The following is a 16,489-nucleotide window of genomic DNA, read 5'->3' as shown; positions in this document are numbered from 1 at the left end:
CTGAATATGTTATTATCTTTGGAAGGTGAAAGCATGACTAATTTTCTATGATGGGGTAGAAGAGAATATTTCTGTGTAATAGAAAAACTCTTTATTATTTTGTGATGTTAAAAAATCATAAATATTTTGACTTAGATTGCTCCTTCTTGCACATCAGATGAGACAGATATATCACTGACAGCATCTGTTTTTTTAATAGTTTACTGAAAGGACCCAGAAAATACTAAAGTACAGAAATATAAGTAGCCAAAATCATATTGAAATAGATACTTTGAAAACTAGTAGAAAGGACAGGTAACAAAACCCTAAAAGCAATTCAAAGGCTCTGCATGAAATCACTTTTGAGTCGGTGTCTCCCAGTATGTCTAGAATGCCTTGGTATTGTATTATAATAGTGAATTCCAGTGTAAAGTAACTGCATAATTTCTGCATCTTGTTAAACACCAGCAAGCCATAGTTTCAACCTCTACTGCAAGAAACCGACATCATTGATAGCAGATTTTCTGGGATAGCTAAAAAATTATGAAAAAACTTCTAGACCCAAAATTTGGCCTATAAACACACAAAGCATGAAGATATCACTGACTAGCAGTACAATAACCCCCCTACCTTTTGTTTTCTAGAGGCCTTCATAAGAGTTAAGAATGATGCTTATTCTAAATACTGATAGTAGCAGCCAGAAAATGCATTCTAACATTGCAGCCTGGGAAAGAAAACTCTGCAATTGAACTGTCCTCTTATAAGCAATAAAAGATGTTGAATGCATCATGGGTCAAATGGAAACTGCTTTGGATATTTGGCATGTGTTGGATTTGTTGGGTAAAGCACCCAGTGAAGAGGCAATATTTTCTACTTTCACTGCACAAAATAGTCTGAATTTCATCAGAAATTTCATCCTAACAGTTTTCTTAGCCTGTGTCCAATGTATATGCAGAGGAAATGTATTTCTTGTATGCATCTGTATGACTGAGTTTTACTAAGAACATGCATGACCTGTGCCCAGATATAACATTATTTTATCCAGTGTCCATGCAGTTTGGTGGGATGTCAAATTCCTACAAACCACACCTCACTAAAAGATTGTCAGCTGTTTTCCCATTCATTTTTTTGAACAGCCTCCCAGGCAAGCATGACACTTGCTTGCACAAACGATACCAAATAAATTATTTAGTCATACAGCTCCTCAGCTTGTACAGCCTGGTATAGTTGTGTTGAAGCTAACTGCACCTATGGATTTACTCCAGCTGAGGCTGTGATCCTCTTTGTAACAATGCAGCAACTGAACAGCTAGGAGCCAGCAGACAGAACTTTTTGCTGGACTGGACAAAAATACAACATTCTTGGTGACCATTCCTCTTGTAAATCTCAGCATGATTTGTGATGGAGTGCGATATGTAGATCTCGGTTTGAAACCACTATGTTACATGCAGCAACCTCACAAAAAACCTCATCTGTTCCCACCCTATCCCTTTCCTAACAATCTTCTCTTTACTGACATGTGTGTTAGCTTATGTGCTTGTTGTACTAGCTTGTATACTTACTAGTTAATACCTTTTCTAACCAGCGTATCTAAACTGAACTGTCAATACCACTCTTTGTCCCAAACTTCTGCTACTTTGTGGAAAAAAAATCCAACTCAGGCCAAAACTAGCGAGTCAATTCTGTTATTTTTATAAGATTATCACAGGAATGCCAATGAAAATATTCTTAAGTTACAATGGGTGTAACACAGGATTTTCACATTACCCCCTCCCTCTGGGGGAAATCCATAACTTTGTCTACAGTGTGAACTCCACTCATATGGGTCAGGGCAGATTTACCCAGTCAGTGTGTTTGTTTCCACTTCCATTTTCATTGGCACAAAACCAAACAACTAAGGGGAAACAGGCAGTGCAGGGCCCCCACCCTGGCTCTGAACATATTTTCTTCTATTGTAGCTGGTTCCCTTAATTTCCCAGATCAATCAAAACCTGCTGGAGTCACTGTTGTGATAAAGTTGGTTGCTGTCAGGAGGTAGGATATTTGTGCTAGGGTGATCAAGAGGGGTCAGAGCTTTTAGTGGCAATAGTAGCCCCACAACAAAAATAAATACCTACTGAATTCCAGTGTAAAATGGGGCCTGAGGGGAGGTATGGATATCTGGAAACACACTGAATTTCTAATGGTCTCTGTATCATGCTAGCATCCCACTCTGAGAGAGTGAAGAACACCAGTTCTGATCTTTCCAGGGCTATGATGATGTTTTGGAGATCAGACATATAACAAATGCTGGTAATGTCAATACTTGGATGACCCCATTTGAGGGCTGGTTAGGATGCTAGTCTTGAGAAGTCAAGAGGTCAGTTCCCTGAAATGTCCTGTCCAAAGTCTCAACAGCCTGCATATGAACAGTACACTCTAAATTGGTGTAAAGTTCCAGTCCGTCTATGTCCCTTACGAAAAGGATTAAGAATCATGCTGTGGTTTATGTATTTATTGATGAGAAAATAAATAACAAAATCTCTCTTGGTGTAGGACCATGTTATACAGTTGTGCCATGAGGAAGTGCAGATCAGCTTCTGCTGTCTTTGTTTTAGTGAAAAGTCTGCTGCTGGGTTTAGTAGTAGCTGGTTACTGCCTGCGTTCATAGTAAATGAGTCAGTAATTTACTCTTCTCACTTCTGCTTTTCTAATGTTAACCTCAGATTTGAAAATTAAGCTTTGCTCTTCCTGATTTTTTTGGTATATTATTACTGTTACTGACCTCAAGTGTATCCTGAAAGATAATTTTGATTATCATGTTCGAAACAGGATGTACTACCACCTGTTTCTCCCAGATTTACACGTAATATTTGAACCGCCAAAACTAGTGAGAGCTGCTATACTGGCTCCTACGCAAGATACACAAGATAGGGTCTCATGCTTTGCCTCACATGGCTGCTTTCCCTTTCCCACACATGTACTGGCCACCTCTGTTCCAGTAAATGAGACGTGCCCAGGGCTGTTCTCTGCCTCAGAGGCCAGGTCATACCGTGTCCCAAATGCACACGGTTATTAAAACTAGGGTAGCTGTATTCAGATTGCATGCTGGGAATGGTCCCTGACCTGTGCTGGCTGCTGAGCCGTGCCCAGGAAGGGTTTGGAAAAGAGCTGGCTGGGCTGGCCCGAGTGGTGCCGGGGTCAGTCTCATGCTGTGGCCATAGGGGCAGGCAAGTGCCAGAGCCTGGGCTCGTGCCCACCGTCAAGGTGGAGCTATTAATACTGTTCCTGATCAGTTGGTTGAGATTAGTTTCAAGCATAAGCCATGAGGTTTACAATTCCTTACCATTATGTCTCCTTTTATCAATTATCATATATCTGGAGGGATTCAGAGGTCTTATTAGATAGTTGGAAAAATGTCTGTTGAATTTCTCAATTTTATGTTCCCTGCTTTGATACTTTTCAGGTCAGAGTTCCACAGGCTGACATTGTAACATAAGAGAAAATATTGTCTTTTCTGAGTTTTCAATTTGCCACATATAATTTCATTAAGTGTTTTGTTCTTGTCTTACAAAAGAGAGAAAGTAACCAGTTCTAATTCCATGTGATGAAAAATTTAATTTGGTAATGATCTGATAAGCAATAATGGTTAGGGCAACAGGAAGCAGGAATAAGAATTGACTTCACAGACAACAGTTACACATCCATATATATCTATATATTAGTCTGTGAGGAGATTTTTTTTTTTTTACCATTTCATTATTCTTAGGTGCACCAACCGGTTCAGCCATTTAAAGCATATGCTGCAGGACATAATGCATCAACAAAAGAAGATGCGAGGCAAGCTGATATGACTGGCCAGGACATAGTACTCTCTTTGTCCCCTGGCTTCAGTGGCCAAAACCCAATTGTTGAATTATTTTGTGAGAGCACAATCTTGTCTTTCATTGAATTATAAAAGGCTCTGCCAGGGTTATGTGCTATTTTCAGTCAGGAATATGGAGGCTTTAAATTCTTGCTGGGTGCAAGGAGTACTATGCAGATGATGCAATGGGAGTGATGCAGAATGAGAGTCTTGACTGAGTTTTTAATAGTGCTTAAAATAGTGTTTTCTTACAAATCAACAAAAAAAGTTCCATTTGCAAACTAAGAATAACACAGAGATGGAAGATTCTTCCTAATTACATCTTTATTACACTCATGCTGTGCAAAATGCATTTGATTGTTGCAGCTTTAAGTAGGATAATGTAATGTTTCACTCATATAAAGCTTATAAGATTTTTATTTTTTTAATTATGCCGGTTATATTACTGACACGTTTATGCAGGTGGTTTCACATAAAAACTGGTAATGTTTATCCTGTTGGGGATTCTATATATTCTACACCTATTAATATAAATAAGTATTTTAGGAATGTTTTAGAGAGTTATATAAATTGTACTGGGTTTCACTTTTCGATGACCTGTGTTGCACTGCCGGGTATTTTAGTGACCAGCAGTTTAACTGTTCAGTGATTGGGGAAATTTAACCCCCCCCCCGAAAAGTGAGCTGAAATATATTTCTCCACGCACAAGTTGTCCGGCCTCAAAACCTGCTACTGATGCCTTTGCAGAGCTGGAAATTAGTATAACATCCTACTAACAAAGGGTGATGGGACAGGTTTGAACACTACCCAGAGGAATAATGCTTCTATTTTTAAGTGGGGAGGGCAGGGAATAAAAGACTTTGACATGGTGACATTTTTAGAAAGTTTATGACTGAATTAGAATTAAACCTTGCCTTTCCTGGTCTTTAGGCAGAAAGTAATTTGGGAAGTAAATTCAAAGACTGGAAGGAATTATTCTTGTGGCAGTTTGATATAAAAGATCAACCTCTCGCTCCCCCAAAATTCAGTCAGCAACTTGGGAATCTAGAATATGCCCAGTGGGTTGGCAAGGAAAGGAAGGAAGGATATGGGTTGCTGTGTGGACATTAGGCCAGGTTCATATTAGTTCATATGAATCATGAAATGGTTCATATTAATTATTTAATCACACAGCTACCAGCTTTTCATATGCAAGCTGTGTGCCTGGGAGTGGATCTCTCTCCCTGAATAGGTGTTTGCATATGTTGGTCCAGTTATTACTCCTTTCGTTAAAAGGAAAGATCAGAACTAGAGCGGATAGCAGAGCCTTCCTCACAGCTTAGGTCTGTGCAGTGCCTCCCCTGTTGTTTTCATACGGCAGCAGTTATGGAGTCATGCCCTCCCGTTCTGCCTTGAGGGGGCTGCAAGGCTGAAGACGGGACTGTAAAGCTTCAAATACAGGACTCAAAGGCATCATTGTGCAGGAAAGGACTTTAAACAGTTGCTGAATTTTAAGTCCATGCTTAAATCCAAATCATGTCTAGGATTCGCTCAAGATTTTTGTTAATTTAGGGCTGTGCACACTGTGGAAATGCTGAAGTAGAAATAGTTCCATATTATGATTACAAATCAGGGGACATTTACCTTTATACACAATCACAATCATATTTCTAACCAGTAGACTTCAGCCCTGTAACATCATATGTGCAGGGACAAACTTTTATACACATCAGGGTGAAAGTCTTACTTCCCTTCTATTTATTGAAGAGATAATCCTTTTTTGTTGTTTTTTGTCCTTTATTTTTGTCCTTTTTTTTTAAACTCAGATATTTAAATAGCTAGAATTAGGATTGTCTGTTTAATTTGAGGATTACAATGCATGCTAACATTAAATTATGTGTTGTGTATAGTAATTTTTATCAGGGCCAGCATAATGTAGCAAAATAAGGATCTTTTGGGGAGATCAAACAGCTTCTACAATTTGAAAAGTAAATAAAGCAGCCAAAATAAACCTGCCACACCTCCTCATTTGCACTTTCTCAGTCAGAACTCGATCAAATTGTGGGTTGTGCAGAGAGTAGACAACATGGTTTGGTGTGCAGAGGTTCCAGAAGAGTGCTATGCTTAATGTTTTACATAGAAATTTGTATAGGTCTTATCTTGTAACTAACTTATAAGTGAGTAAGCAGAGAATTACTTTGTCCAGAGTGAATGATGTGACACTTCTTTGCAATTAATATATTCACATTTTTTGTATAGGTATTTCTGTAGATCTACAGATCCCCTTTATGTCTGAAAGGATTTTTTTTTTTTTTTTAAATGAAGATAAGCTACTGTTGAAGCCTTTGCCATGTGATAGCTGTTCTGGGTTTAGTGTTTGTCTCTCGTTGGAATAACATGGGTTTGTTTGTTCTGTAGCTATTCCAGCCCACCCACATCTTGGTGGTTTGGCCCTTCCTCTTGCTTGTCTGCAGGTGTGCCCATTACTGACCTCATTCACCCATCTATTTGGAGTCATAAATATGTTTAACTTAATGTTTGGCCATACCTCTGTTATGGCATCCTTGAAATAGGAAAAAAAAACATCCAACAATTAATTGCTTATTATAAAGCCAGACTTTTTCCTGCCTAATGTTCATCAAAATAGGTATTTTTTCATGCTGTCACAGTAAATGACTGTAAGGTTTCACTTCTATTTTGGGCCTTGCCACAGGCTTGCAAGTGCCTATGTCATATCACATCCCGGTGCTTCTCTCTTACTTAGTTCAACATGACCATCCTCGTAAGTGCTACCTTTTCAAATGTATGTAAAGTGCTTAAAGGTTCTCAGATGTCTACATGAAAGCAAATTATAATTAATTCTGTACTGCTTTTTTATGTCTAAAGTTCTGGGTGCTGTAGCTAAGATTTTCTGTGGTTTAGGATTGGCCTAATTCTGTCAGCAGGGGAGATTTTATTGTTCATTTGAATAAGACTAGAGTTAACGTAAACTGTTTTGTTTTATTTTCTGAAAATTTGATCCTAGAGCTACATAGATTTATTTCAGGATATTTTCATATGAAAGTTGTGTCCTCTACAGGGAGAAGTAGAGTTAATTTTCATGCCACAAGGGAATCCAGCCGCATTCTGTGTTACTTTTATGAGGGCAACTTTTAATGTTTTTTTTTAAAAAAATACCAGTAATGTTAATTCAACCCACACCAGCTATCATTGGTATCCTGTGCCACTGCCTACGCATATGTAGTCATCTACAGTTCTGTCAGGTGGAAAATGCTGTACAGAAGGCCAGCTGCATGCTACAGCTGGAAAAAGAAAAACCCAATGCAAGGTGTAACTTAGTGTGAAAACAAACTGGGTAATGCACGAATTACAAGCACAGACATTTTTCCCCAGAGACCATGTTTTCTTTTGATCCTAACTTTTACAAACTTTAAGTCTTTAGGACTGAAATAGGTGGTGTCCCAAGCTGGATTGCTTTTGCTCTTGTAAAAAAATTCTTGGCCAAACAAAATTTGTTGTCCAGCATTTCTCCAAGGTTGGGTAAGTGCAGAAATGAAAGCAGGTGGAGAGGTAGAAGTCAAAACTCATGCCTGAGAAATAAGTGTGGAGTACAATAGGGCAAAAGATGAGGTTTTGGGGGAAAATTGTGACAACGGAGAGAAGTAGAGAAGTGTGAGGAGCTAGAGGAAAATATGAATATTTGCACAGATTTTGGAAGCAAGTGCTGGAATGTGTTAGTCATGTAAGAAGAAATCAAAAAAAGGAAGTATGAACGCATCAGATGAGGTTATATACAGAATGTTTCCTTCCCAAATCTGTAGTTCAACATTGTAGCTCTGGGTCTTGCTGTGGGTGGCTTCAGCTACCCACAAATGGCTTGTGAAAGTTGCTTTCAAATGTTGTATCTCGGTGTCTACAGGTGTCTTCAGGAGTTCAAATGGTGGAATTCTGTGCTGGGGCTCTGAAGAGACAAAATCAGTAGACAGGACAAGCTGGGCAATTAATTTTGTTCTGTAGGATATGAGGTTTGTGTCTGCATCTGTCTGTATGGTGCAATTTTTAATAAGTCACATACTGTTTCCCTTAGCACCTTCATTTTAGGACAGTCTTCAGATGATTCAGCATGGTGTAGGAAAGACTAGGATAGGGTACTTTCCTCTTCATAGAAATTAAAAGTTATATATGTGAAGTAGGCAGGAGACTCATAGAAGAGAGGGAATGGTCTCATGGTTAGGAAAACTGGCAACCATGAGAATGGGATTCTATTCCTGCTTTTACCGATAAGTTCCTATTAAAGGTGGCCAAATTGCTTTGACCAAAATTTTCCATTGGCCACTAAGTACTCATTTTTGGATTTTCTACAGTGGGCCAGATTGGCAGACTGCTCTCCCAGCTGCAGTTTAAAGTCATTGATAGTGTGCTTTGGCCATATAAAACCCTGTACAAATACTAAGTAGTTAAGGAAAATCAGTACTCTCATTTCTTAGATTAAGAACCCAAAATCCATGGAAACTTTTGCCATTTTTGCCCATTATCTCCATGCCTGATTTTATCCTTATAAAATGGGCATGATAGGAGGGAAAAAGCCATTTCCCCTACAGTCAGTTCCCCTTCTGAAGTCAGTTAACATTTGTGAATCACTTAGATAACTTTGGTGAAAGCTCTAGCATACTCCAGAGGAATTTATTAATTTTCCTTTTTAGTATAGTGTTGAAGTGTCATACTAAATACCTAATTATTCTTTTATTATAGGAAGTATGAGTCCTGCAGGGGGGGAGAAAAAAGTGATTATGAAATGAAAACCACACTCCAGGGTATTATCATGATGGAGACAAATGGATTGCCCAGTGAAACGTTCAGTTTAGGAAATGTTGAAATTAAGTGCTTGATTTGACTGTATGGGGAGTGTGTTCATTTTGGTTTAGGGAAGAAGAGGGGGAGAAAAGACGAAGGCTTTTTTTTGAATAAAATATATTTAGAGAGTGAATTTCCTGTGGTCTAGGGTGATAAAAAATACTTGACAGGCAGACTCTGTGTATGGGGGGGTTCCTGACCAAGAACATGGTACCTAAATTTGTTCCCGCTAAAATCAATAAAATATCTCAGATTGCTTGTAGAAATGTTTGTGGTGTGCATTGCAACAAGTATTCAGTATCCACACTTCAGAACTGCTCTGGGCCAATGGGATTGCAAAATATCTGTCAGCTTTGGCTGTTACTACAGCAATTTTTCTCTTTAATGGGTAAAATAGGTGGTGTTTATAGAAAAATAACTGTCTCATGAGAAGCTGTGCAAAAAGTTCCATTCAAAACCATTCTGTTTATATATAGTTTTGTTGTTTGTTTTCTTTTCTTTTTACTTACTACTGTGGACATTTGCATGAAAACAGGATATTTCTCCTTCAAATTGCAGTCATGGACAGAATAGCTACTATGCCAAAATGGAGCCAACCCACTTCAAAGTAGTAAACTATTTTGCTCACCAAATCTGTTTCTTGTGTGTATGTAAAGTTTTGAGCACTTATTTTCCTACCTAAATTTAGGGGCTGGCTTTTTTGTGTGTGTGTTAGTTCTGTAAAACCAACAAAACAATATGGATATAATAAAATGAGAATATATTAGTGAAAACATTAAATGAGTTAAAAAAACCAATAACATAAATAACATTTATGTTTTAGTATTTACAGTGACAGACAGCAGGGATAGAAGTATTTTTGTTATGTGTACTGACTTTTTTTTTTTACACAGCTTAGAAACAATGATAAATACTCAAGAGAGAAATAGAAAAGCTGAGTCCTGTTTTGGCTGATGATGATCGGTAGAATTAATAAAGGCAGGCTTCTCTTAAGAATGTTTGTGTTCTTTCTGATGGACAAATTTGACTTTTCCAGTCTCAGGTTGAACGTAATATTCTACCAATTTGAGAGATACATTTTTACTGACAACTGGCATATTTTTTTCTGGTTCAGCAATGTTTTATAATGCCCTTAAGATTTACTTTAGGGGTTCAAGGCTGAATGAGTATACGTTAACACCCATGTTCCTATATGTATCTGCGTCACTTAACAGCTTAGTCCCTGGCTTCTGGTCCATCTGGGTGCACAGGGAAAGCTCTCAACTGCCCAGATAGCTCTGTGTCATTTATTTCTCTGGCAGGAATGAGTAGGAGAGTGGGTGCGGCGTGCTGCCAAATCCTCAACCCCTGTAGCCCTCATTCTAGCAATAACGAAGGCAGGAGCACGAATCGCTGAGCCTTCCAGCTGGAGGCAGCTCCAGCCACAGCTGTCTTACAGCTGCTCTGCCCTGTAGAGGCTCACTTGCCCTGGACTAGGAGACCACAGTGGCTTCTGGCTTAGAGCATGCTTTTCCTGATCCACCCCCTCTCAATCTAGGGTGGTTCTCTGAAAACCGATACCTATCTGTGCAAAATCTGCTGGACGAAGCCGTCATCTGTCTGTACAACTGCAGGGTTTATAGTCACCGTACTAATAAGTAAATATTCCCTCTCTGGTTAATAAATGGAACAGCAGGGTTTCAGGGCAGGTGAGCATAGACCTCTGACTGTAAAGATTTGCAAAGTAATTAAGAGTGGACAGGCTCCTGTTTGTATTATGCAGATCAAGTTTTTCAATGTCGTGAGTGCCACTTCTTCCCAAAGCTACCTGCAGATATTTCAGACAATTTTTTTTTCTCATTTGAACAAATAAGCACCCCACTGATTTTCTTCTAATGTAACTAACCTGTATTTGGCTCTGAGCACCCAATTAATTAATAGTCTCTTTACCTCCCCGGGGCCATATGAATTTGTGATTTGCAAATAAAAATTACAAAAACTCTGTAAAATACACCTTGCCATTCTCCATGCAGATGTAAAGTGCCTTTTTTTGCCATGCCACTTCAGAGTCAGGGTCCATTTGCCTAGGCCAAACACCATTTGAATGTGACTGAATAATACCAGGACCCAAGCAGTGGAAAGAAACATCAAGGCCTCTTTTGAGAAGTTTGACGCGTTTATTCCTATTTTATACCTGCTCCATAGGTAGTTTACACTTGACAACTTTTTTAGTTGCTTTCGGCTCCGGCAACTAATAATGCATGTTCACATTGTCCTTTTTTTTTTTTTTTTTTTCCTTCCTTTCTTTTTTTCCCCCCGTACTGTAGTACTTGACGCAGGATTGTGTCCTAATGAAATATTTGCAAAGTAATTCAGCATAAATGTGCTGGTTAGTTTCTTTTGATTATCTACTGGCGATATTCAGTTCCCACTTAGTTTGTTCAGTGCTGCTTTGGCAAACTGTTACAGATTTTAGCAGCAGGCAGTTCACAGTAATTATATAATACACTAAGTAAATATATGATAAATGAGCAAATGTAAACCAAACAAGAAACGTAACCCTGGGGACCAACTGGGCCTGAAATTCTCATGGATAAGCACAGCAGGTGAGCAAAGGAATAGGATAAGAATTTCTTAGTGCCTGACTGCCACAAATATGTCAATGGAGCTGAGTCAGCATGGGAGGAGTGCAGTAATTTGCCTTTGATTCAAAAGCTAATAGCTCACCTTCTGGGTGATGCAGAGAGCATTTGCCGGAAATGCTGATAACTAACCTTCAAGAGCTCTGCGCCACTGCTCTTCAACCCATCTCTTGTGCTGCCGCGTTCCAGGGACATTCCACTGGAAACAATAGCATGGCACAGAGCTGCTAGAATAGCCACCACTCAGCATCAGACCAGCAGCCAAAAAATGTAAATTATACCAGTCATCTTGTTAGAAGCTGCAGTTTAAGAATTCATTTGCCTTTATGAATTGTTTTCTGAAAAAGTTGCTTTCACTTTGCCTTTGTCAGGTCAATATACACAGCAGATATATATTATGTGCACAAATGAATATTTAGCAGTATAATTTATATTTCTTTTGTGTAGGATTTCTTATGTAAAATATTCTTTTGCTGTACTATTCCTCGAGCATTTTGCCCACTAGAAACAAGGCCTTTATCTGCCTTTCTTTCTCCCATCTCTGTTTAAGTTTTTCTGTATAGAAATACATATAGTTATTGCGTTGATGATTACTTTTCTGTTAAGTTGTCTCTCTTCCTGACCTCCAGCCTTTCTGTTTTTATTGCCAGCTCATGGATGCTCTGACTGTAGGATCGTGCTAACTGACCCCTCTGGAGTTTTCACTTCTCCATGCTTCCCCAATGATTATCCCAACAGCCAAGCGTGCAAATGGATCATCCGAGCACCTCATGGATTCATCATACAGCTAACATTTATTGATTTTGACATTGAAGAAGCTCCAGGCTGCATTTATGATTCACTGACATTAGACAATGGAGAAAGCTCAATGAACCTTTGTGGCATCACTGCCAAAGGATTATCCTATAACTCTACTGGAAATGAAATGATCGTGTCATTTAAGAGTGACTTCAGTATCCAGAAGAAAGGTTTTAATGCCAGCTATGTACGAAGTAAGTAAATCCAAAGCATTTCATCTCTCTTATAGATGTTAGAAGGAAATGTCCTATAAGGATTAGAATGACGCTTCCTGAAGGAATCAAGTCCTCCATGAGAAGGGAAAGGATGGGGAGGCTGCAGGGTAGAACTACAGAGTTCTGCACATTTTTTTAACTAATTTGTTTTTCTTTGGATGAAAATAATTTATTTTATTCTGGGACATGACATCAGATGTGTTAGAAAAACTTTTCACATGCAAACATTTTAGGCCTAGCAGTGCCTCTCCCTGCAGATTTATGCTGGAGGGTTTGGAAGCAGGACACCTGTCCTTCAGGTCGGCGTACCTGCAGAGGGACATAGAGGCCTAGAGGAGATCATGAGCGGGAACTTAGCTGAGCCAGAAACAAGGCCAGCCTGGACCTCTGCCAGTGTGAAATGCCCAACAGTGGGGAGGAGTTTGTGCAGAAAGCAGAACTTCTCAGGGTTTCTTCCAGCCTCTAGAACAAACTCCCAGAGATGAACTGGCATTGCAAAATGGCTACCTTTTGTTCCAGTTCCTTGACCTTTCTTTCCATTCCTTAAATGCATAGCACCGCTTAGATTTTAAAAAGCCTAACAACTGCAAAAAAAAAAAAAAAAAAAAGACATTCGTACATTTTCCCCTAGAAGATAAGGGTACAAATAACATGTGATTGATGTTTGTTTTGTTGTTTAAAGTACTAATTAGAAGTTGCTCTCACATGACAGTAAAGGGCAGCAAGATACTGGAGGGCATTAGGATGATCACTTACAGGCCCCATATGCTACTCACCATTCATTCCACTTCAGGGTTATAGTTTACAGTTGCATGTTCTCAGTAGGCCTTCTTTCTGTTGAAGTCACACACATTAGAATGCATACTAGTATTGCACTGAGCATTTATATTATTGTAGCACACTTATGTTCTGCTGGTTGGCTGGCTCCTGTAAAAACACCGAGCAGGGATGTTTGCAGTTATCTCTTCAGTCACAAACTCACAAACACATCTTCCTCATGATTTTTTTTTTTTTAATATTTATTACACATATAATATTTTAAAATAATTAAGATAGTAACCCCCAGGAATCATAAAACAAAAGTAGTCCTGATCATGCTGGCAAAATTTGTGTGTAGTTCTGAAAAGAAAAAAGGTAATGTCATATCAGAGGAGCTAAAGATACTTCTTTCTACTGAGGTCCTTTCATGCTGATGAAATTAATGTAGTAATAATTCTAGGAGCACCTGTTATTTTCTGAAAGTAGAAGCAAATTTTCTGAAAGGTTTCTCCATTTGAAAATAACAGCTTTTGCTGTATTATAAGAAGTTGTAAAATCAAGTGGATCATGAAAAATGATATGCAATCAGATTATGCAAAATGATTTATTTCTTTATGCCTGTTTAATATTTTAATGTTTAAGTATGACTGTAACATATAAGATGACTTATAATTGGAATTGAAAGATGCAGTGTTGCCCTCAGATGTGTTAGTGTGGAGAAGAGGAAAGATCCACAGACATAGTCAGAGAACCATTTGTGTATATATATACACTATAGGTAATGTATTTTTATGAAAGCAAAAATAATCCCTCCATGCCAAATTGAATCATACCTTATGTTCACGGATAGCACCATTAAAGTTAAATAGTCCTGGAAGATATCCTTTCATTTTGAATAAGACTACTCCCCAGTGTAAGTAAAGGTATCAGTGACCTTCACCAGTGACTTGTATTTTAATGGTTCACATATGTATTAGTTCAGAAACTCTATGTTAAGGCTTGCTGTTAAGTATCTAGGCTAAGGCTGCTGAATTTTGTTTCATTACTCCAAATCTGTAACTCCCACCTGACCTCTTGATTTTGACCATGGATGCCAGGAGAGCCGGCTGCATGCATCTAGGGCAGATTATAACTGTATTTTGCTTATTGCCAACAGTTGTGCAATTACACTGGGTACAGAAGATAGTCACAAAGATCATGGCAACATTTAAGCTGGCAATGGATACAGAAAAGGGTCTTGGTAAAGGGATGATAACGTATGCTTTCATTTCAAGTTATAAAAGCATGTAGACAATAGGACATCAATGCACACACACACTGAAATTACAACTCATCTACGTGGCAGATCTCAGTGCTACCCTCTCCTGTCCTTGCAAAGAGTTTCCAAAGCCACTGGAGAGATGGTACACCCCCTCACTTCAGGTTCCCAACGGAGTTTCAAAGCTCCTTTGTCAAGCTGACACCATTGTTAGTACTACGAACATGATACCTGGGCAAAATCATGGATTTCTCTCAGAGCGAGGGGAACAGTGTTATAGTCATATTTTCTTTCATTTCTCAGAAATGATCATATGTAAATAAAAAAATTAAGTAGTTTGTTCAATTTTGAGTTTCACAAAGTAATGCAAAGTTGGAAAGTAAAGGGCCGTTCAAAGACACGCAGCAATTTGCTATCTAGAAATGACCTTTAAAAAGACATTAATGGTACATCCTAATATACAATATGTACACAAGACAAAATATATGTGGGGAAAGACAAATATAAGAGAGTGAGTGAATTTTGGGAGGGAATTAGCCAAGAATAGAACAGCTTTTGTGTGACTGCTCAGTTTTATGTAAGAGCAGTTTCAAACTGAGTTTCACAGAGCACGTCCTGTTATCCATAGCAAGTTGGCCACCTGCACAAATGTTGACTTTCCTGGTTGTCACCTCCTGCAACACACCAACAGCAGATGGATGGACCATATTCTCAGCTGCAGTAAATGAATGCAGCTTTGCTCATCTTAGGGGAATTATGTCAATTTACACCAGCTGAAGAGCTGCCATGTTAAATATTTTTCTAGTAGTAGTTAACTGTGTAAGCTCCACCAGTGAGTAGAAGTCGCTCAGTCACCAAAAGGAGAGGAAGGAGAGCCAGCAGACCTCTGTTAGTACTGAAATGCTGGAGTCAATGTCATGTAAAATTAGCACACAGTTGAGTAGTACTGCAGTAGCCCAGATTAAAAGCACAATTCAGTGCGGTAGTAACAAAAAACGCCCAAACGGATATTTGGTATGTAGACACTTGCAGACCTTATTAAAGTTAATGCATTTCTTCCAGCATCAGTGAAAGGGCAGATGAAAGCAGTGAAGCTAGGAACAGCAGAAGCCACCACTCAAGCACTGAACCATGCTGAAAAGCCCATCAATTAGCAGGAAAGCAGTTTTCCCTGCAAGGGATTGTGAAATACAATCTAGGGACTCCTGGCTTGCTTATGTGCAAAGGGGTGTATGAAATGTGAGACAGTGAGCTGCAAGTAAGCTAGGGGCTCTAAAAAGCAACAGAGGCAGGCTGTGTGTCATCCCAGCACTCCCATAAAAGTAGATGAGGATCTCGGAACAGTGAGCTGCCTGTTGCTGGTCGCTCCTGCTGCATCCAGGCTGCCAAGACTTTTGTACGTTCTTCATTAGTAAATAACAATGTGTCCAAAAAACCCCCTGTTCATTGTAATCCAGTTGTCTTCCTAGCAGAAACAATTTAACATCATTCTAAAAATAGTCTAAGCACTTGGATGAATATTCCAAGAATATACATACATTCTTCCTCAGAGAATAACCAGTTTCTTCAACACTAACATCTGAAATTCATCCATATGATGACTGGCTGTGCAACAGCAATCAGGAAAGAGACCTGTGCTTAATGTTGATGGCAGGATTCTGTTTCCACATGGACAAAATAGTTGTCAGTTTTGTCCTTTCACTGTACAGGGAAGATGCTAGTGGTTAAATCTGTCAGATGAGTACAGCAAAGTTGAGTAGACTTGTTCAGTAAGGGAGCAATGTCCTCCCTGTTTATTTCTCTTCCTATACTGTTTAAATGTGACCAGATGGTCCATAACTCTCCTGACCACCCTAACACAGGCTGGACAGTGCTCATATGAATGAGCTTTCTTCTTTTTCAAGTCCTGAATCCTTATACTTCTTCTGGAACACTTTCCATGTTATGTAAAGAAGCTTACAATATAATTAACCCATGAAAAAAAGCCCTTGTCTTCAATGGAGAGTTGAACACATTTTCTATCTATAAAATTGTTACAACACACTTTTGCCCTTGGGAATAAAAAAAAAATATACAAAGTAAATCCAGTAACTATAAAAGCCCAGTATTTCTCTCTCTTCCTTCCCATTCTTCAGTTGCCAGGTTGGTGGATAACATGCAATACTTTATGTTATTTTACTAT

The 16,489-nt window shown here is 38.8% G+C and overlaps 1 protein-coding gene across 1 annotated transcript in view; it reads left to right on the top strand.

Annotated features, from left to right (window-relative positions):
* The window catches only part of ADGRG6 (adhesion G protein-coupled receptor G6), a 117,040-nt gene that overhangs the window by 37,522 nt on the left and 63,029 nt on the right, over window positions 1-16,489 (top strand). The window contains exon 4 of the mRNA XM_075707705.1: window positions 11,928-12,269. Within this exon, the coding sequence (XP_075563820.1) occupies window positions 11,928-12,269 (342 nt within the window). The remainder of the gene's footprint in view (window positions 1-11,927; window positions 12,270-16,489) is intronic.

Source organism: Pelecanus crispus, chromosome 3, assembly GCF_030463565.1.
Source record: "Pelecanus crispus isolate bPelCri1 chromosome 3, bPelCri1.pri, whole genome shotgun sequence".
Taxonomy (NCBI): domain Eukaryota; kingdom Metazoa; phylum Chordata; class Aves; order Pelecaniformes; family Pelecanidae; genus Pelecanus; species Pelecanus crispus.
The sequence above is the reverse complement of the archived record's forward strand: the minus strand, read 5'-3'. Positions and strand labels throughout refer to the sequence as shown.